The sequence below is a fragment of the Doryrhamphus excisus genome, linkage group LG13, assembly GCF_037039965.1.
Source record: "Doryrhamphus excisus strain RoL-2023G ecotype Guam linkage group LG13, RoL_Dexc_Guam_v1.1, whole genome shotgun sequence".
Taxonomy (NCBI): Eukaryota; Metazoa; Chordata; class Actinopteri; order Syngnathiformes; family Syngnathidae; genus Doryrhamphus; species Doryrhamphus excisus.
The window spans coordinates 7260225-7283462 of NC_136369.1; the positions used below are offsets into that span (position 1 = coordinate 7260225).

Consider the following 23238-nt stretch of genomic DNA (forward strand, 5'->3'; position numbering starts at 1 on the left):
CGTTGTGAGTGAATTTCCGATATATCCGAGGTTTACTGTATTAAATGGGTGTGCCCAGATATATGCTATAGGCTTGCCCTCCCCCGACTTTGTCGTTTGTCGAAGATTTCACTGTCTTAACAAGGAACAATGGCTTCCAGGAAACCCTAAAAAATCAGACATCAGGCAGAAGTGGTTGGAGTTGCAGATTAACGATCAGTAAGACAAAAATATGGGACTGTTTTGTGAACGTGGGTGCGGCAAAGCCTGATGCCTTACTAACGTTACTTGGTCACGTTGAAGAGTCAGAAGCACAAGCTGCAAGTGGCAACTCATCACTGTCCTAACTGTGTTTATTTTGTAAGTAAGTGGTTGTCTGTGTAGCATTATAGAGTGTGCATACAGGGAGTGTTGTACCTGCGTGCATGCAAATTACAAGCTCACCGATGTCTGGAGTTTATGTTTTTTTAAACACAGGTCGTGAAAAAACGTATAATGACCAAATTTCCACCTCCGATGTGGTGCCAAGATTGTCTGCACTCAATAAACACGGTTACCACTCTTTCAGTTCAGGGGTCAGGGGTCTCCAAAAAAGTAGCTCATGAGCTGCCAGTAGCTCCTAACCAGTAGTTCTCCAAAGCGTTAATTCATTTATTATCAACTCCTATACTGACAAAATTAGAAAGTGGGGTTTGGCAGTAGTCTAATAGCTCTCGGGAGCACTTGGGTTTGGGACCAATTACAGCGGTGTGGGCACACCTGGAGGCGGGCCATGGGTGGAATAAATTAAAACAGATTGTTTCGGAAAGCCAAGGAGATACAGCTGGAATAGATGCAGATTCTGGAAGATCTAGAAAGATTTCTGAACAGGTTATGGTGTGTAAGTGCTCTCTAGGAGTCCACATCTCAATAAAAAGGGCCAAAAATGAGCATAATCGTCCCCCTTTAAGTGTAAGCACTTGCATGAGAGTTTGCCCGTGGACAACTTGCTGACAAGCCAAAAATAAATGTCTTTGAATCATAACATTTTCAAGTTTGAAGTAATAGAAATTACATGTGATATCAAGTCCCTTTTAGCTACACTCCATCTAATAAGCAAACATTAAGTGCGTAAAATAAATCTTCCAAATTTCATTGCCGCTGTTCACATCATAATTCATCTCTTAATCTTAAACTAAGTCCAGCCCACGCAGTCCCCTGATGTTAATGTTTGTGCTTGTCTTTATTTCCGAGGCGTGCATCAATCAATAGAAAGTTGGAGAAGAGCATTAATATGGCCTCATGATGACAAAATGCATTAGAGTTGGGAGACGCCACGTTTCATTTCAGACTACAGGGACCTCTAATTTCATTCCGGTCCACTTTGTGGGAAATGACAAAATGTTATTACGTTCAGCGGGTGTATCAAACATTACATAGCCGCTATTTATTTTCTCTTTATTTGCTCTAGCCGCACAGGGGCATCTGCAGGTAATTCTTTTAAGCTTGAGAGAGTCTGTGTGTGTCATAAATCATCATTTTCTCTTCACAGTCTCCTGGGAATGCCGACATTGGCCAACTTGAAAAGGTTTTTCTTGCAACAACTCCACTTTACTCCACTTACTCCATAAAACTTACTCAACACGATTGTGTTTTTTCGATTTATTTTGGATGGAACTGACTGTTTGACCACAGAGGAGATTGTTTTCACCTCTCCGACGTCACAGGTTGACTGATTGTCCAGGCTGTCGACAAGGTCGGTTCTAATTACTGGATGCCAAAATTGAAGCATGTAATATTAAAATGAGATTATGGCATTTAATGTGATCTTTTTCTGTATGAAACATACAGAAAATGCCATGACTGCATATAGTGCCCTTTCTGGGAGTGTCATGCAAATTGTTGAACGAGGTCCCTTTTGATAAATACGCAGGAAATAGAGATAGTCAAGAAGTCAGCTGAGCAGAAATGACCAACAAGATAAGAATTTTAGGCCTATGCTTTAACTATAAGGACCGAGGAGTAGAATAAGGCCTTTGCAGTATTGGGAAGTGGAATTTTAATTTCAAATTTATTATATCTGGATTAGTGCCTCTTCAAGGTTTATCAGATTGCTTTTCCTAATCATTGCCTGGCGCGTATGTTTGATCTCCATGATGAACAGATGATTAGTTTTTCATGAAACCATTCAAGCAAAACGCAGAGGCGAGACACTGTTGATTTAGCTGTTTGAGAGGCAGCCAACCCTCCGTCTGCTTCACGCAAGCCTGGGCAGGATCCCACATGGGAGTAGGGTGGGGTCACGAGGGGTCAAGTCTATGGTTAATGATATATCACCTGCCATATATTTAAGGTTTTGCTAATTCTCCTGTCAATTATGACCGTAGCTTTGCCCTGTTGGCCTTGGAAGCAATGAGACGGCACAGTCAATTTGAATAAGGCTCCACATTTTGGGCACCTTGCAAATGCTACAAGCGAGGCAGGTATACCAGATGACCCTCCCCCAAAAGTAATAATGACACAGTAAGAAAAGATAGGTAAAACTATATCATTATGACAGTCATTTTTTAAATGAACCTGACACATTAGCATATGGTAGACATGTCATCTAGCGTAATAATGTCTGATATAAAACTTTCTCAAACAAATTAAAATGGCTTGGCAGCAAATTTCAAGTGTAATATCATGAATAATTAGCACTGCAATGCTATGCAGCCATGCCATTTTTTTATGATGAGCAGAGCTGAAAATTGTTGAATCTGTTATAACTCTTCTGTTGTTCAATGCTGTAGCGACTTAAAGCTCAACATGTCACCCTAATGGGACGACAGCTCATGTGGGCGCCGGGGATCAAAACAAGGTGAAACCGTGCATTTAAGTATCACAGAGCGAAGAACTGCGGGGGGGCTCGGCGCTCCAACATTAACTTCTGCTTGGTTAAAGTCAAGGGGAGGGGGGGAGTACACAACAGTACGTTGATGCATGAGTGTGACTCACATATTAAAAGCAATTTTAACATCACAACATCATTTGTTGCCTAAATTAAGCATTTTCAAAATAAAACTCTCTGGATTAACTCAAATAAGGTGCATTAATTCACAAGACATTGTGATGTCACTAATGCTCATGCAGTGTTCAGTGAGACACACAACCACCAGACTTGATCACTGCAACAACAGGCTTTTATTGCAGGTATGAATTATATCACAACAGATAAAATAATCCTTAACATTGTCCATAGGTATGAATGCGGGAATGAATGGTTGTTTGTCTATATGTGCCTCACCTCTCTCCCAAAGTCAGCTGGGATAGGCTCCAGCATACCCGTGATCCTAGTGAGGATAAGCGGCATAGAAAGTGGATGGATATTTTGGGTAACATGCATATAGCCCAGCGCTCACACTCACAGCCGCCGCAATCAATCCGTAAGATTGAAATGCCTGTAGTAGGCTCACACCAGCTAAGTGCGGTGCTGCTCCGTCTGCGTCGGCCGTACAGCAAGGCGGAAAGAATCAGTTCAGTTTTTTTTTGGGTGCCAGGGTAAAGGTGACTATAGGGGTGTTATTTTATGTCTACAGGGCTCTAATAATGTCAAAAACTGTATTTGGAAGGCCTTAACAGGCTTTCTATACACTAACCACAAAAATATAAAATTTTTAAATAAGGAATCCTTCACTGAAATGTACTTACTGTACAACAACTGTACTACAGTTGTTTCTGGAATGAGTTAACAATGATAAACAAATGATTATTGTATATGCAATGAATACACTAAAACCGTCAAATTAAATTACGTCGTGTCTTTGAAAGCAGTCCCTCATTGCTCATAATAACACACTTAAAGTCTGATTCAAATGTTTTGCAACTATTAAAGAGGCTAGTGTTGGGTAAATAGATTTTCAGATGTGTGGTATCTTAGCTGGATGTGCATTCTCAGTTCATTTTGAGTTTTATACGTACATACATACTTACATACACATATGCTTATAATCTTGTTCTTCATTTATCTTTCTTTTAATTACTGGTAAAATACATAAAATTGGCATATTTTGGACCTAGTTGCAAATGGTGATTAATCATAATTAATTAATTTGAAAACATTAATTATTAATCTGATTAAAACTCATTTAGCAGCCCTACTTATAGTCAAGTTAGTGGTATAGGATACTTGTGCCCTCTTTTCCACAAACACAACATAAATACATGTTCTTCCTTGAGATGAATGGTAAACTGATAGATTTTGTTTGAATGATTTCGGTCAAAATATTGACGTGAATACCTGTCACTTAAGTCCTATTAAAAATGTTATCTTAAATATTTAGGTGCCTTCCTCTTTTTAATTGTTTTCATATATATTAGAATGCAAAGAAAAGAGAAAGTGTGTTCAAGTCTCACCTAAGGATTGTGGAAGATGGGTAAAATCCCCAAAAAGTCCAGTTCCCTATAAGTTTTTTTTTTTTTTATATAATTTAATCTGCCAATAATGTAGTCGACATCATTCAACAGTGCACATTTATAGTTCTATTTTCATAGAATGAGGTATTTGAATTAAGATGTCATGTATCCCTTTAAATTGTCTAAATATTGTCAAATAAATAAACTTGTATTGAATTGTATACCACTGTAGCCTGAAAATCCAAGCACTTTTACAATTACAATGTATTACATCATTACATCATCACACAGCGCACAGTCTGCTAGAAATTGTAAATAAACAAGAAACATTTCAGAAACACAACTGCGTCTAATTTCATCATTTGCACCCATTTGTCGAGGAAGTATTTTTTAGTGGCAAATGTGATCATCTCTGTTGTGCAAACAAAAAAAATGATATTCCATGTGTAACCTGTATTGATGTATTGATGCTTGTGTTTTCGTATAGCAACAATTTTTTAACTTGTTGTTTCTTGTTTTTCTGGACGTCCAACTCATGTTCAAATAATACAATATATGCATGCTGTATATAAACAGTCTTCAGTTGTGATGTTTTATCATTTTGACTCAAAACTCTCCAGCTGGTTGTTTTCATAGCAACTAGTTCCAGGATGAGTGAGAAAACTAACAAGCGTCTGTCAGTTCTCAGCCATCAATCACTGTTGTGGACTTTTCTTCTCATCTTTCCTCTCTCTCCCTGTCTTTCTCACCACAGAGCCATTGTGTGTGTGTGTGTGTGTGTGTGTGTGTGCATACGTCAGAACCGCAACATGAACTTGTCTCAGGTGAAGGCCTTGGATCACCTGGGCCTGTTCAGTCCAGACCTGACAGCGAAGCTGAACTAATCAATATCTCAGTGCAGTCAAAGGTGGGTTCTGCCACAAGGCCGCGGGGGTGCACTAATTGATGGAAACTCACCGCCGGCTAGCTTCATGCCCTGCGGCGTTGGAAGACGGCAAACTCTGGCCTTCCTCTGCAGTGGAAGGAGAAATAAAGGAGAGTGAGGGCCGAGGAAGCTGTTTAGTGTTTGACATCATGCTCTGTTAACATTAATGCCACGGTGGGGATTTACATACCTGGCATATGTGCTGTGCTCTGTGACACCTCTTGTGAGATGCTAGTCTTTGGTAGACTATTTCATGTCATTTAAATTTAAATTTCTTGTTTTGTCCAGTACTGTTTGGGTTTTACAGGCATTAAATGTGTGACATGTAGTTGTTGTGAAACATATACAGTTCTATAATTTCTATTAATCTTATGGTGTGAATGCTGACAAAAAATGCTGGCAAAAAGTGGTTCATAAGGTAAGCTCATATTTTTTGCCTCTGCAATAGCAAACATTTTTTGCAAGAAGGTCAAACAAGATTATGGAAAATACCTCAAAAACCCTGAGAAGTGCAATATAACTTCCTTTTCTTGCTGAGAGAAAACCATTTTGGAAGAAATTATGCTTTTTCTGGTTTATCACACCTCATGCATCAGTTTCTCTTCATCAACTTCAGAACATTATTCATCATTGAAACATTTATTCATTTCATTCATTCATTTTCTACCGCTTATCCTCACGAGGGTCACAGGGATGCTGGAGCCTATCCCAGCTGTCTTCGGGCAAGAGGCGGGGTACACCCTGGACTGGTCGCCAGCTAATATGTGAATAGTTGTTTGTCTATATGTGCCCTGTGGTTGGCTGGCAACCAGTCCAGGGTGTACCCCGTCGCATTTAAAGGCAATGAGAGGCGTGCATTTGATTAGTTGCGATTATACTGGGTTGTGTTAAACCCTCTCACGCATTCTTTCTTCCCTTTTTGCCATTTGCGCCGTTGGGAGGGATGGAGGCGTGGGTGCGCCGGGCTGCGCCGGGCTGCGCCGGGCTGTGCGTTCATGAAATTCGCAAAGTGTGTTAGCCAAAGTGTGCCGGCCAAACCGCGTTGGCATGGCGTAGGCGCACGTCTACAAAAATAGAGCATAAGCAAGTCAATCTCTTTACTGTGTTAGTCCATCAAGCCTCAATTCGAACCAAGTAATCAATAGTTATCAAACTTGTTTTATTGTTGCCACTGTTTTCTCTAAATTGCTAAGGTATTTGTATCCTCTTCTGACTTAAATGATCATTGATTTTTCCCCTTTTTTTGTTGTTTTATTTATTTTTTTCTTCTTCAGAGTGATAATTCAAGGAAGGCTGGGGTAAAAACAATCAAGTATAACCCACAAGAAATAAGAGATGATTCAACAGAAAGCCCAGTGACTTGCTTCTTGTTAAGAATATATTGTTATCGTGGAGTCTAAGTGTGCCATGATAATTGCCATCAATAATTGAGTAAGGGGAAATGGCGAGAGAGCTGCATTCAGTGCTTGCAAAATGTTCCTGAGAGATGCTCAGATGGACAGCCTGGCTAGCTCGCTAATTCGGCTCCGTTTTAATGTGGCATTGAAGATTATCTTTATGACTGCAATTGTGTTAGCCTGGTGGCTCAAACAAACATAGAACATATCATGAAATTACCAGCTCATCTGCTGCTCTGAGGGCCATTTGCACAATGCTTTAAAAAAAAAAACAGTGTTCACATTTTATTGATAAAAATATACAATTATCATGGCAGACTAAAGTGATCTAAACGGGAAATATGTTGTATCTAGAGAAGCTGTCAAGGAAAAGATGCATGTTATGCTCTGTATATGGTGTGTATAATGCTGACTATCACCTTTTGATAATTCTTGAGTCTGAGGTAACCTTGATGGAGAGCTAGCTAGAGGGCAGATGCAGCTTACGTTTGTAAGAAATGTGAGCCCGCTTCTAAAATAGGCCACAGATCTGTCGTTGTCTGATCACATAATCAGCAAAAACGTGGAGTGGTTGCCTTCAGAAAATTATTTTGCTGAAAACATTATTTTCTTGAAATATGTGTCCAAATATTTTTATTCAGCTTTTAGTTGTGAGAATCACATTTGCTGCTATGACATCACAGTACTATTACAATTATTGATACCATTATGGGCCGCCTGGTTGTCAGAATTTCCGTTGGAAAATTTTTGATTTGTTTACATGAGCATGCATAGGTTATCTTCGAGCAATCTAGCACCTTCCCAGATCCCAGAAATATGCTTATTAAGCTAATTAGAGACTATTAATTGTCTATATGTGTGAATAGTTGTGTTTTTTGTATCCTGTGGTTGATTCATCTACCCAACTGGTCGAAACAGATGGCCACCCCATGTTTGGGTTCAAGGTGTCTTCCCTGCTTCCTTCAGCCAAGTGCTGGCTTGTGTTGGGTTCAATTGTTTTTTGTAAAGTGCCTACTGATAGCTCCTGTTGTGAATTGGAGCTACGTAAATAAAAGTGACCTGACTTGGCTTTAGCAGGAAAACATGTTTGAAGTATGTTTTAGGGTAGAGCTGCAGGCCCATTGGTAGTTTAGTAGTTTATATAAGCTGAGAGAAATATATAATAGTTCACAAAAATTTCAGTAGATGCCCCTGATTTTCAGTAGGTGAATGTGTTGAATGTATTTGGTTTAACAATGTATTTTTATTATTATTGTTATTGTTGTTATTTAGTATTTATATGTATTAATTATTATTATTATTTAGTTTTTCAAGAATTATTTTCAGAAGAAATATTTTTTTCCCGTGGACTCCCCAGGGACCCAATCGAGAAGCCCACTCTTGTTGTCCTTTTTTCCAAATCCATAAAGTAATACTTTATATAAGCTGAGAGAAATATACAGTAGTTTACAAAAATTTCAGTAAATGCCCCTGATTTTCAGTAGGTGAATGTATTCTATTTGTATTTGGTTTAACAATGTATTTTTATTATTATTATTATTAATTATTATTATTTAGTATTTATATGTATTAATTATTATTATTATTTAATTTTTTAAGAATTATTTTCAGAAGAAATATTTTTTTCCATGGACTCCCCAAGGACCCAATTGAGAAGCCCACACTTCTTGTCCTTTTTTCCAAATGAGAATTGATTAGAGAATCCATAAAGTCGTTAAGAAGAGTTGTTGAAGAATCATCTAGAACAGGGTCTGCCTTGAATGACGCCCTGGGCGGATCGACTGTAGAGCCCCGTCACTCCCATTTCTGACATTTGTTTTTGTTTTAATTTAAATATATATGTATGAACTTTTACGTTGTCACAAAAAATACCTAAAAAAATAATAAAATATGTTTTTGCAGTCCACAAATCCCAAGTAGAACACTCCCCAGTTCCCCTTCTCCAACTTCAACAAACTTCTACTTTTTCCAACTACTGAAACATTAAAACGCTCATTCAAGAAAATGAATGAACAGCAGTAAATCTATAGTCACCAAGTAATGATAGCTTATTTGATCATATACATTCCATAATGTGTATATATATAGTGATGCTTTATCTTTGGCCCGTTAGTCCTCTTCTTTCTAAATTGTGCACTTAATGGCTTTGATTTTGTCTTTTATCTATAAGCAATTACTGTTGTGAGTTCAAATTTTTACCTCATAATTAAGGCTGAGGCCCCCTTGCAAAACTTGTTTAGTTTCATCCACATCACATGGTGGATGTTTGATGACGTTTGGGAGGCGGGAGTGTCACGCCTGTAGAGGTCGACCGTCTGCCATGTGCTGACTCGATGAGGATTTTGTGAGCTCTAATCGTGAGTAAATAGATTTTTTTTTTCTTTCTCCTCTGCAGCGCCCCCTGGAGAATGCCGCCCTGGGCAATTACCCATATGGCCTGTAGCTAGAACCGCCAACTAACAAACACATAATCCATCACGTGTTCCTCTCCATAACACAATAATAAAAGACAAAAAAATAGTTGAAAAACAGTTAATTAATTAGGAGATGTATGCTGCACAGTTTAAAGTATTCAGGATATTCCAACTGCATGAAGCAACCTGTTGATGATCACCAAGGCTGGTACGTTCCAGCACCAGAGTCAAGAATTTCAGTGCACAGACACATTTTGGCTATCGTATATATACTTCAAAATCACTGTGTTACACATGAGCCCACTCTCCATCCCTCAAAGATCCGAGTGTAAATATTTCATCAACCATGTGTCTGTTTCTTGTTCATGAGCCGTCTCAATTCACAGAGGCCTATTCTTATTACGGAGTGCACCTCGGCCTATTTATTGGACATTAGAAGAGAGCTAGCGAGCAGAGCAGCGGTGCTCAGCACAAGGAAGAAGAAGTGGATGTGCTCACCCTCCTTCATTAAAGCGGCAGGCGTGTATAAATCAAAGTAATTATTGAGCCACTAAAGTATTGAACCCTCGGAGAGGAAATAAAATGATCAGAGGCAGGTCACAGCTCAACGAAGTGCAAGTTAATGAAAATATTAATTACCTGATGATATACTGAGTATCTGGAGCTACCTCCTTTGCACCGCAGAGAGCATTTGTTTTAATTGAGTAATAATAAGACGGTTAGATCGGGCTGAGTTACTTGATTTGAGTGGGTAATTGACCAATAAAGATCTATGATCGCCAATTATAGTTACACTGCTAATTACTTAGCATCTGTTGGACTAACATAAAACACTAGTGTGCTCCTCTAATCATCACTTCTGAAGTCCTAGCTTAAAAGTCAAATTAGTTGCTGGAGTGACTTTGATCAACTTGAGAGATTCAACAAATGAGTTCCCTGAATGCCTCATGGACACCCCCGCTGTGTTGCACGACAATGCAAGTTGCTATTAATGTCAATTTTTGGCCTGTGTTTTAATTCTTAATTATTCATACTTTGTCCCCTCACTTTGTATTTTCACCCATCACCCACACTTACCACTTCTCTCATTGGTCAATCGGACATCCACATGTCACTATGTGAGGGATGTGTGGGGTATAAGTCTCACATAGATAACATTACACAACAATCATTCATTCATTCATTTGCTACCGCTTATACTCACAAGGGTTGCGGGGGTGCTGGAACCTATCCCAGCTGTTTTTGTACGAGAGGCAGGGTACACCCTGGACTGGTCACCAACCAATCACAGGGCATTAAAAAAAGGTTATCCTCTTGTTCTGTGTGGAAGTGGTACATTTTCACCCTCTTTGTCTTTCACACGGGAGGCGGGGTACAATCTGGACTGGTTGCTAGCCAATCACAGGGTATGAAAAAAAGGTATAACTATGAGTTTGGTATTCAAAAGCCCAACATCAAAATGTTTTTTTTTTGTTTTTGTGGCGACACGGCGGTCTAGTGGTTAGCGCGCAGACCTCACAGCTAGGAGACCAGGGTTCAATTCCACCCTCGGCCATCTCTGTGTGGAGTTTGCATGTTCTCCCCGTGCATGCATGGGTTTTCTCCGGGTACTCCGGTTTCCTCCCACATTCCAAAAATATGCTAGGTTAATTGGCGACTCCATATTGTCCATAGGTATGAATGTGAGTGTGAATGGTTGTTTGTCTATATGTGCCCTGTGATTGGCTGGCGACCAGTCCAGGGTGTACCCCGCCTCTCGCCCCAAGACAGCTGGGATAGGCTCCAGCACCCCCGCAACCCTCATGAGGAAAAGCGGGAGAAAATGAATGACTGTTGTTTTTGCTTAATCTGGTGATTGTACTAACAGATAAAACTATTCTTGCTCCATCAGGGCAGATGTAAAAAAACAAGAAGTAATGAAATATCAGCCAACCTGATACAACAGTTTAGTGGCTAAATGCTTAAACTACAAACCAAAAAGCTTGCGTGGGTGTTCCTCATAGATCATAATTAGTGATCCCAGCTTATCTAGCCTGACGACATGACACGCATGCGTTTGCTGCCTTGCTCCATTCGTAGTGACAGGCTAATCAGTAGCGTGTCAGCTCCAGCTCCACCTGTCAAAGCTGTCAGTCTTCTGAGGAGCCGATGGAGTCCCCCGAGTAATAAACAGGAGAACGTGATTTATCATCATGCGACCTATGTGTTGAGAAGCCAGGACACTGAAGAACATAACAATCAATGTCAGAACATGTGGTATTGATGAAGAGTGTCAAAAAATGGCTAGAAGTCACATGAGATCCTGCAGGCACAGGCCCACAGTGGGCGTCTCTTGGGTGTGAGCAGGATTATTAACAGTACCCAATATGTTACAACATCTAATGGTCACAATATGGTCAAATAGTTTGAGACACCTGGTTATGACCTGGAAGAGCTAAAAATGCAAGGCACTTTTGGGAATGGTTGTCTATGCCTGACCGGTTTAGGAGCTTCTCTACTGAAGTCAGCTGAGATAGGCTCCAGCTCATCTACGACCATAAACAGTATAAGACAGGGGTCTCAAACTCAATTTACTTGGGGGCCACGGGAGCTCGGGTCTGGGTGAGACTTAAAAACTTAAGAAACCACATATAGTTGGTGGGTAGACAAATTATTTTTTTCAGATTAAAATGAACAAAGCATTATTAGAGCCCTGCAGACATGACAAAACACAACTATAGACACATTTATACTCTTTTTTATTTACAACATATTGCGCAACTGCAGGGTCTTGAGACACATGCTAACTCGCAAACTAGAGAGCTAGCGACCTAAACGGTAGCCTTCAAGTTATTTCCTTTAAACTTAAATAGCCAAAAACTTACCACTTCCACACGGATAGGGAGGATAACTATTAACAGTTATTTAACCTTTAACATGAACATTAATCAAACGTAATGAGGAAAAGCGGTAGAAAATGAATGAATGAATGAATGAATGAATAATTTTTTCTGGGTACATGATACCATACAGCATCCATATCAAACTTGCGCAGGCCGCACTAACATTAAACTTTCATATCAAGGCGGGGGCCTCAAAGTAGTGTCCTGCGGGCCACATTTGGCCCACGGGCCGCGTGTTTGAGACCCCTGGTATAAGAGGTGCAATATGATGAATAATGATGAATGAATGTCCATGTGTGTACTTCAGGATGTTGAGATACTATTTATGGAGTAGGCCTTGTCATTTGTACTGTTGGCTGGCTGACACCAAGTGTGAGCGGCTGATCCGACAGCTGTGTCATGAGTGGAATATTCTTGTAAGGAGATCCACAGGATGATATTTCAGTCTGAGTAACAAAAGGCAAATAGGATCGCAAAGACGTAATCAATGGCTGGTAAGCTGATCTGTCTTTGTGTCTGAATCAGTCATGGTACTTGTTTTTCCAGCAATTTTTTTTTTTTTTTTTTTTTTACAATGTTCCCAAATGCTTGTGCGGGAAACGGCTTGAAAATATGCACTCGCGTCTGTATGTCAACATTTGTTTCTCTGCAATGCTCCTCAACTAGAGTTCAAGAAATGAGTTGAACCAACCTTCCTGGGCAGTCTTCTTCTCTCTACTCCAACAACTCATGAAATATTTAATGTGCCTCACAGTAACCTCTTTCTCTCTCTGTTTCTTTCTCTCTATCTCTCTCTCTCACACACATATATATATATATATATATACATTCAGGTTGATGGATGGAAACGTCAATGTAGAGAAGGTGTTAAAGTGCAAGTGATAACCTACACCCCACCCATGAGCATACACACACACACACACTCACATAAGTTGAACTTCATGGCAATATCATCTCATGTGTGCGATTTCAGTCCCATTTGATTGTATTCTGACTGGCCGTGTGTGTGTATGGAGGTAGCTGGATACAAATTTGACACCCGGACGATCGTCAGCTGCCGGCTGTTTAATCAACAGTAATAAATATTTGATGCCGTAGCGGCGGGCAAGCGGTGACCGACACTCTCCTCATTATCGAAGTCCATGTGTACAGAGGAACATATTGAATGTCTTGTGATGGAGAGTTGCTCTCTGCCAGACACGGCATGCAATACCTGCACAGCCCTGATAGAAATGTTATACCCTTATGTGCATGAGACATTGACTGAACACATTTTTGAAAGAAATGTTGGTTATTATTGGCATTTGAGCACAAGCGAGCCAATTTTGAAGGATAACTTTGCCAAGCAAAGGCAAATTTATTTAATAATGTGTTATTATGATGGGCATGGTTTGCAGTGGTGCACAAGTGAAATGTATCAATTTGACAGATGTTTCCACTATTGAGGTTACCTTATTCATCTACAGGAGGTAATAACCATAATTATACCATTGTAAAGTACTTCTTACCATGTCAATAGAAACAGAAGCTGTGCAAAGACATCATGTTTTATTGTTGTAATTAATTGTTATTTTATTGGGCTTATTTTGTAAGATTTCCTTTCTGATGTATTAGTGAGTAAAATTCAGGCATGTATCAGATCCCGATGTTTTGTGCAAATACACCTAAGGCAGTGGTCTCAAACGTGCGGCCCGCGGGCCAAATGTGGCCCGTGAGATGCTAGTTTGAGGCCCCCACCTTGATAGCAAAGTTTAACGTTGAAATGACAGCTTAAAGCCGTGTGCACACCGGACACAATTAACATGATTTTGCCCCGCCAATACTGTTACCCTACCCCGTTACCCCGCCCTGTTTTGCTTTGGATTAGCAATGAAGCTAAAGACTTATGACGCTGGGTACAAATAAATGCAGGAAATGATTTGGAATAAAACAGAAAATACACGTCAAGATAAAGCATCTCATCAAACATGTTGTTAAAGTTAAAAAAACGCCTTCAAAGACCTCGTATCCTTCAGTGCCACAAAATTGCCCATTTAGAATTTACACGTTATCACCGAAGCTCTAATGAGAAAAATGTAACCTTGATGGTCCTGATGCCTTCCAATGCAATTGGCATGACAGGGAGATGTTTTCCACACGGCACAGTGGAGGGGGGCGCCATAATGGTCTCAGGTGCTTTTTTTCTTCAATGGAACTTCAGGTTGTGCAGGGGCATCAAATGGAATATGGCTATGTGGAGATGTTGCAGGGGGCATTCCTCATGTGTTGTAATGGCTGGGTTCTTCAAAGGACAAATGACTTCTTCCACAGGAATAACGTCACACTTTTGGAGCATCCGGTGTCCCTGATCTAAATCCAATTGACAACATTTGAGGATAGATGGCAAAGGGAAGTTTACAAAAATGGACATCAGTTCCAGACAGTGGATGCCCTCTGTGAAGCCATCTTCACCACCTGGAGCAACATCAAGCATGACCAAACCAAATTTTGAGATGATGAATAAGAATGGTGCAGCAATCAGGGTGTACTCATAGGTCATTACTAAGCATTCACCCTAAGCCCGATATGCTTGTCCCATTACTACTATTCTACTTTAGTACTGCAATTTCCCTGACATTGGGCATGATTTCCTGTTTTAGTGAGAATTATTTGGATTATTCATTTTATGAATGGCAGCCACTGTCTTTAATTTCTTTCAAGAGGAGCGGGTGAGCAAGCATGCTGTGGTTTGGATTTTTGTAATTATTTACAGTCTTTGTAGTTTTCATTTTTGATATCATTATTGAGTATTTATCATTAAGAACCTACAAGGAGCAATCACATTACAATAATTCTCTGACACACTATGTTGTTTATGTGTATGTACATGTACATAAACTTGTGCCATGACCTGGCCCAGCTCTTCCAGAAGTGTTGTGTGCTTGCTTGCGGAGCTGTGTGTTCACACCAGGTAAACGTGCAAGACTTTAGATGCCAAGCATGGTCTTCTGTTGGGCCTTGTTTGCCCAGATATTTTGCTTGATGGTGGCCATGATTTTTAACCGATCATGCTTACTACATTTTACGGACGTTTGTGCTTGTCAGTGCCGTAAAGGTGTGTACCAAATGTTGTAGTTAATATTGTGGTTGATTTCAAATAAATGCAATTTATAGGGTCAAACTTTTGGACTAATTTGTCAGAAAAAACAATGGCACAGGCAAGACTGACGTTTGTCTGCCATGGTTCACAAGTGGAAGAGTTTCACATAGAACTGTAGCTCATGTGTTGATCAGCTCCAAAGTCAGCGACATTTTCCAAGGCTCATGTAGACGTATGATGAAATGGAATTACTTCAAGTACTGCACGTCAGAAAATACAACAAAATATCAGAATGTTGACTGTGGTGAATCGTGTCTGTTGAAATATTCAGATAAAATGTTGGCTTGTCATCAAAGCTCATTTCTGGTCATGTGATGACAAAGTGTCGGTAAAGTCATCGTTTCTGTAAAAACCAGTGATTCGGTTGTCTACACAAACACGACAAATGGCATTTTCAGGTTCAGATTCCAATTCTGGAAGCAATATATAATTTCAAGTCACCCAGTACGCCGTTTCCTTGTGGATGAGAGGCTAAAACGATAAAATACTTTACCGTGTGGATAGCCCTTGTGTCTTATTTGAGTGTCTCAAAGCTAAATTGGGCTTCATATGTTGCATTTAAGGGCAGCACGGTGGTTGAGTGGTTAGCGTAGAGACCTCACAGCTAGGAGACCAGGGTTCAATTCGGCCAACATGTGTGGAGTTTGCATGTTCCCCCCGTGCATGCGTGGGTTTTCTCCGGGTACTCCGGTTTCCTCCCACATTCCAAAAACATGCTAGGTTAATTGGTGACTCCAAATTGTCCATAGGTATGAATGTGAGTGTGAATGGTTGTTTGTCTATATGTGCCCTGTGATTGGCTGGCAACCAGACCAGGGTGTACTCGCCCAAAAACAGCTGGCACCCCCCCGCGACCCTCGTGAGGATAAAGCGGTAGGAAATGCCCTTGTATTTACTGCACGTGTAGTTGCAATGAAGACAGGAAAAGGGCTTCAATGCTCGGGTTCAAAGTGCACTTCGCCCTGGGCCATGGCAGCCCTTGAGCAGCAGGAGCTGCAAAACAAATGTCATTTAGGTAGTGAGTTACATTCTGCATGAGCAGTGGCGGTTCTGGCTTGAATGACACCCTGGGCGGATCGATGCTGTGGTGTTATACATTGCCACAAAAGCTTACTTGGAAAAAATAAGCAAAAACATATTAAAGGGCACATCAACATATCACAACTATTCACACTCACATTCATACCTATGGACAATTTGGAGTCGCCAATTAACCTAGCATGTTTTTGGAATGTGGGAGGAAACCGGAGTACCCGGAGAAAAGAACATGTAAACTCCACATAGAGATGCCCGAGCGGAGAATCAAACTCAGGTATTCCTGATCTCCTGACTGTGTGGCCTTGCATGCTAACCACTCATCCACCTTGTAAAATTCTTATATGTTTGAATGTTTGTTGTGAAAATTGTGGCATAAATGTTGAGTATAGATTCTGGGTCCAGTCATGACTACAAGTTCATTTCTATTAAACATTAGAATGTCAATTAGGCATATTCAACTAGTACTCCTTCAATATCTTTTATACTTTTTGTTTCTGTTCATTTTTAGTTCATTTATCATGAATTATTTTATCCCATTTGTAGCATTTTTTGCATGATGTAAAATGATCAATAAAAGAGGACATAACTAAAGTGATTTAATTTACAATTAACCAGTGAAATTGTCATTAATTAGATTAACAATGTATTGAATGTGTTGCTATTTAAATATATTCAAGAAAATATGGTGTTAATTTAACAGTATGCTATGAGAAGTGTTGCATGTTTATACAGCTTTCATTGTATCGATTTTCAAGGTGAGGATGCATAAAATGGAAATATTTCAAAGTCGAATTCATTTTCTTTTACAAGTTCCTTGTAAAAGTATAACAAATGCAAAACTATATTTCTATATGGATGTGCTGGCACCCATGGCTTCATACAAATGCGAATGAAATATGTGATATTTTGATATGCAAGCAACCTGCATATCCCCGAAACGTCAGTGGCTACATGACAACAGGTCAGCCCCCCCAAGATCAAATATTTTTCTTACTAAATGGCGGATTTATTAGACAAATAAGTTGTTCGTGTGACTTTGAACCCTCTGTGATTGAAATATACCCCTGTGTCAACAGCATCGCTTCTCAAAGCAGTCCCGGGCGATGCATGGCTGCCACCGCGGATTACTGAGCAAATATAATGGGAAATGAGTGCAGATCTGGGGGATCTACCCCCTCCACACACACCCCGCTTTGACATTTCCGTCCAAAGGCCAGCCTCCTTGCGCATTGTTGCCTCAACCGGACCCTGGATGAGCGCTGCTGTTATTTTGTGCTGAACAATGTCAGAAACAAGGACACGCTGAAAGAACGCGGGGGCAGGATCTCTCCTATATTTCTTTTACCTCATAGCACATTTGTAATGATGCAATCCATCTTAACATGGCTGCCTAACAGCTGCGATTAGCTCATGGGCCCACTGGCTTCCGCTCACCTGCCTGGAAAAAGTCATGTGCTCGTAAATCTGAGCTGCACTGCGTGTGCCATAACGTGGGGTGAAATCATTATTTGGCGACGTGGTGTCAGGGAAGCTCACATCTCATCTGTCAGGAATCCAATTTCCTCTTATTTACATCCACGGTATAGATTAATTACTGGCCAGACTAATGGCCCGAAGGTGTTCAAGTTATGAGAGGCTTTCGTATGGAGAAGGAGGAGGAGTGGGCGGAATGAAAACTCCAAAATATTAGAACGATAAGACCAAACAACCCTAATTAGGATCAGCCCAAAACATGTAGACCTATATATTAATATTATTATTTTACTCGTGTACTCATTGTCAACACAAATTTACATGCATATTTTTTGACTCCCTAAAAATTATTTTGCAATGTTAGAAATCTTGGGTCAGTACTGTTATCCAGATATGCACCAACATACCACCAATGCATCTTTTTTTGCAATTGGTTAAATATGCTTTGCATTGATAGGAAAAAAACATTCTGGTGGAAAATAATTATAATACTACTATAATAATAATAATAATAATAATAATAATAATAGAGCACTGTTATTTGTTTTTGCTTTGAATCGGATGAAAAATGAAGGAGTAGGAAAAAAAAGGTACCAAAAAGGGCAGAATTACAATAAAAATAATACTGAAAAAATTTGGTGGAGAAATTTAAGAAGAGGGGGCGGCACGGCGGTCGAGTGGTTAGCACGCAGACCTAACAGCTCGGAGACAAGGGTTCAAATTCCACCCTCGGCCATCTCTGTGTCTGTATCCACTGGTCATCTCTCTCCAAATTGTCCATAGGTATGAATGTGAGTGTGAATGGTTGTTTGTCTATGTGTGCCCTGTGATTGGCTGGCGACCAGTCCAGGGTGTACCCCCGCATTTCCCCCAAAGAAAGAGCGGTAGAAAATGAATGAATGGGCACACCTGGATGCAGGCCCATATTGGAGGCCCATGCAGTAACACCTTAGCGCATTATTGATGGAGCTTTAAGGGTTATGATATCGGTGACGTTACTGATGAAATATGCCTCTGATTAATAGAGGCCTCTGTCGTAACAGGCTGACATATGGTAGGCGAGCCAGCTGGGGACGGAACCTCAGGCATCCCCTACGGCCATTAACATATTAGAGGCTATTGTGCAAGGCAGACACTCCCGACTTCATCCAGAGCCCCTGTGCAGAGAGACAGCAGCCCAGAGCTGTTTGATATAAGTATTCAATAATGCATCACTCCTCCCAGTCCACCAGCGGAGCTGTTCGTGGTGCTGACATTATTGCCGTGTGTGGCTTGCAGTGTTGGAAACAACGTGCAAAATTATGCATGGTTTTCACAATTTAGAAGAATGCAAACAAATTACTACAATATTCATTAAATATATTCATATATAATAATGCATTTAATGCGGCAAAATGAAATGTATCATTACCTAAAAAAAAGGCAAACGGTGGCTTCTCTCATCTGGTTGCCTCCCTGAAAAAAAAAACCTCTTCCTACAAATCTGCATCTTGAAGCATCACATTGCTATTAAAATTGCATAATAGGATTTTCACAAAAGTGTTTTAATAAATGCAACTGGAATTGAATATAGAAAGATTTACTGGCAGAAAGGAGCCTGTAAATATTTTGGGTTATGCAAAAGCATTTCTTTTTTTCCTTTTGATTTCTTCTTTCTAGTGTGAGGAGGAGTCACTTCCGCTGTTTTTTTTTTAATATGCAGGAGAAAAAAAACATGTTTCAAGTTTCAAAATAAGAAAATGCATTTTGGGAGCTGTGGGAAATTATTTGCTACTTATTTAAGCTTTAAAAGATAAATAACATTGTGTGGATATAATTATGTAACATATTTAATTGTGAGTTTGTGAACATGATTATTAGTCAAATTAATTATATCAATTACCAACATTTTATTTAGCTTCATCTAAATGAAGTCATAAGAACAGACATTTAACACAACAAAATTTATTTGTGGGCCATTCACGACCAGGAAGGCAAAGTTTCATTTTATTTAACTTTTTTTTTTTTTTTTAGAATATCGCTGGGACACACCTCCCTGTTGAATTTTGGCGTACAGAATAAATAATACCACTTAAAGAATGAATGAATGAATGAAAGAAAGAAAGAGGAAAGTTGTGAGGAGAGGACTTTAAGAGACATTTCCATGATAGACACGTCGCCGCAGCTTTGTAAACATACGTGTGTACAAAGTAAAAAATAGTACTTACAAGGTTTTTTTCCTTCACATTTAACACGACAAACAACGTGGTGATCCTCATGTGAAAACAGGCAGTTAACAGTGACTTATACACCATTCACAAGGCGAGTTCTATAGCAGTAGACATCTCTACTGTACCACACAATATTTAGAATTATTCCTCCTCCAATGCATAGAGTGTTTGCACTGCAAACTAGACACGGAAAATACATATCAGGGTTGTTTTCATCAGAAGACAAGGCTTTTCGTGCTCTCTTGATGGTTTTTTTTACATTTATTTGTGATGTTAATGCTTTCCAGGGAATCTTTTTTTTATTATACCACAACTGTAATATTGTGATAAAGTGATGTTTGTATATACAAAACCACGTGGATATAACTTATTAATAAAGGGTCTTTTGTGCAAATTGAAATCAATGTACTGTAGCTATAGATGTGAGAGCCTGTAGAGGATAAAATACTGCCTGTGAATTAGAATACTCATGCAGGCCTACATTTTTTTTGTTGTTTTTTTTTTGCAAAGACATTTTAATTTTAAATAGCAGCCTTCGAAATTATGAATAAACTCATGAATAAATAAACAGTAGTGTGGATTATTCTATAGCAACAACGACTGAAGTCAACGCAAAAAACACAGTACGACAATCAATGAGGTAATTTGTAAAATGGCTATAGTTCAAATAATAGGCCTATTGGGAGAAATTAACTCGCTATAATATCAAGCAAATTTTCCTCTTTTCTGTGCCTTTCCAAAAAAAGGCAAATCGTCGCCAAACTTTCCCCTTGGTTATGAAGGGAGTGTGTAATCTGATATTTGCATACTTCACATTCACCGATAACGTGAAAATGAATCGAGGTGTGTATGACGCCTCTTGTCCGAAGCCCGAAGTGCGCACCAGCGTGAAGACTGAAAATGATGTGTGTGTGTGTGTGTGTGTGTTTAACGGTCCATTGGTCCCCAAATTCAGTCACAACTTTTAAGTTTTCTTGTCTTTTTTCCTCCCCCCCTCCATCAGTGAGTGGCGGAAAATTTCAACCTCTTCTGCTTTTGTCTTTGGTTGCAAAACCACACTCGCACGACGTTCTTTTTCAAGTCCAACTTCTCCGCGATGGCTGCTATTTTCTCCGAGGAGGGCCGTGGTTGGACGGCAAAGTACGCCTCCAAGGACCTCTTCTCCGGGGCCGCTATCGAGGTCCTCTTGCGTTTCTTTTCCCCTCCGTTGAAAATGTCCGGTTTGCTCATTTTCTCCCTTTGGGCGCCCTCGGCCTCCTCCAGCCAGGCTTGGAGGATAGGTTTGAGGGCGATCATGTTGTTGTGGGAGAGCGTTAACGACTCGAATCGACAAATTGTACTTTGGCTCAGTGATCCCACGCCTGGGATTTTGAGATTAGCCAGCGCGCCACCCACGTCCGCTTGGGTCACCCCCAGTTTGATCCTCCGCTGCTTGAATCGCTCTGCGAAGGCCTCCAGCTCCCTGGGGTCTGTGTCCGAGTCATTGATGGACGGCAGCCCGCTGCTCGTCAGCCCCGGGCCGGCCTGGCTCCCGCCGTGGTGGCCCGGTAAGAGGCCGTGGTGGGTGAGAGGCGAGTTCATGCTCATGGCCGCCTGGTGCGAGAGGTGACTCAATCCGTGCATGTGCGAGTGTGCGTGTGCGGAAGAGGAAGAAATAAGTCCTCCGCCGCCTCCACCTCCACCGCCGCCACCACCTCCACCTCCGGCCCCGTCGTGCGCACTGGACATTAGGGTGAGGGAGGGTGAACTGATGTGGTCCATTAAGTCCGGGGGTTCCAGGTTCTGGTGGTGGTGGTGATGATGGTGGTGATGGTGGTGAGCCAGCGGCACAGTAGAAGTCGACGAGCACGGCACGGTGCTCATGGTGTGGTAAGTAGCGTCGGGCTTGAACGGGTGCGTCTTGCCCTGGGACACGGCGATGTCCACGGCAGCCAGAGCCTCGGCGCGGGCCAGGAGGGTCTCATCCAAGCTGGCGAAAATGTTGCTTTGGAGCTGCAGAAAGTAAAGAATAAACAAGAAGAGGGAAAGGGAAAAGAGACGAGAGGAAACATTAATAAATGCATCTGTCTGTGGGGGTTTTGGTGCCACATAACGGAGTTATTTTATTCCTTTAGAAGTTGCAAGTCATCAAAATTCATACAAAAGCAGTGAAGTCTGGATTTGCATGTTTCAAAAAATATTGCACTGGAATATTGAGAGCGTCCTGGCAAAGGACCCTTGGAATTTACGCACAGGAGTGTGGCTGCTACAAGAGTCCGAAACTCGTAACTCGGTGCAAGTTTTAAGTATATTTTTTGTTTTACCTGTGGAGTTTGTAGACAGGCTCTCCGTATCGCTTCCGAGCTGGAATGCAGGGTGGTGTACTTGTGCTCCGGTAAGGAGGGATGCATGGCAAAGTGCGCCTGTTTACTGTTCATGGACATCATCCTGGCGAGCGCCTCCAATTAAAGTGCACGGAGAGAAAGGGCAAAACTGAAACCGGCCAAAAGAGCCGAAAAAAGGCTGTCCCAGACACAAGCCAGTGATCCTTTTGTGTCTATCCGCTTGTGATGCAGCCGAGTGCGCAATGTTGTGTGCGCCGAGTCGCTGCCTTATTGAGCCTGGAGATCACAGAGATGCCTGCAGTCTCCCACACGCACTTATCTGTCTACTGTTTCCCACTGCTGGGATGAGAGAGCCTCTTACACCTGAGCGCCTCAGATCTCGTCAAGCCCAGCCAGGCTGCTCTCGCGAGACATAAAGTGGTAGAGTAGTGAGAAGGCTGACAGATTAAAAAAAAAATGCTCTCAGGGCAGAGGCACTAACGTCAGGAGACTAGACGTCTGCGGTTTTCAAGGGCTTATGCCACTCCATCCATTCTGCCAAGGAACTGCCCTCCTGGTTCTTTATGGTTGGATGTGAACAGGAGGGGCTATTTCAGTGGCCACTCCATTTTAGCCAGGTCTTCATCCAGCAGGAATTTGTTCCCTGGTGTAAGAGGAAATTGTACCTCATACTACACTCTTAAAAATGCTGGGTTATTTTTTTGACCCAATCGCTGGGTTGAGCCTGTTGGGTCATTTAATTGGGTAATTTTTATTGAGTTGGGTATTCTGAGAACCCAATTCGCTGGGTTATCTCAGTTGGGTGCTGAGTTATTTGCTGCTGGGTTGTGATTTCCATTATATTGTGCTGGTTTATTTTGGACAACCCAGAGCGTTGGGTAGAATTTTGGACATGCGCAACAAAGCCCCGCCCACAAACTTACTTAGTTCGGACCCCACATTTCATCTGAGGAGACCAATTTCAGCACGGAGCAAGGTTTGTTACATTCCCACTATTGTTTTACCGTATAAATGACTTTATATTATTATATAACGCTTCATAAACGTGTTAAAATGTAAGTTCGTGAAGCACTGTTGAGTACT

At 40.9% G+C, this 23238-nt stretch overlaps 1 protein-coding gene and 1 long non-coding RNA gene across 4 annotated transcripts in view; one reads left to right on the forward strand and one right to left on the reverse strand.

Moving 5' to 3' along the window:
• LOC131139352 (uncharacterized) overlaps nucleotides 1-23238 on the forward strand; it is a 93849-nt gene that overhangs the window by 19698 nt on the left and 50913 nt on the right. The gene's annotated exons all lie outside the window — the stretch shown is intronic.
• Nucleotides 18757-22583, reverse strand: pou4f1 (POU class 4 homeobox 1). Its single transcript, XM_058088874.2, has 2 exons — nucleotides 22135-22583; nucleotides 18757-21823 (listed from the first exon to the last, which is right to left on the reverse strand). The coding sequence occupies exons 1-2, from the start codon at nucleotides 22255-22257 to the stop codon at nucleotides 20831-20833; spliced, it is 1116 nt and encodes a 371-aa protein (XP_057944857.2). The 5' UTR covers nucleotides 22258-22583; the 3' UTR covers nucleotides 18757-20830.

Coding starts and splice junctions, on each gene's coding strand:
- pou4f1 (XM_058088874.2), bottom strand. CDS start 22,257: ATGATGTCCATGAACAGTAAACAGGCGCACTTTGCCATGCATCCCTCC. Junction 21,824..22,134: donor CCTGTCTACAAACTCCACAG/GTAAAACAAAAA, acceptor TACTTTCTGCAG/CTCCAAAGCAACATTTTCGC.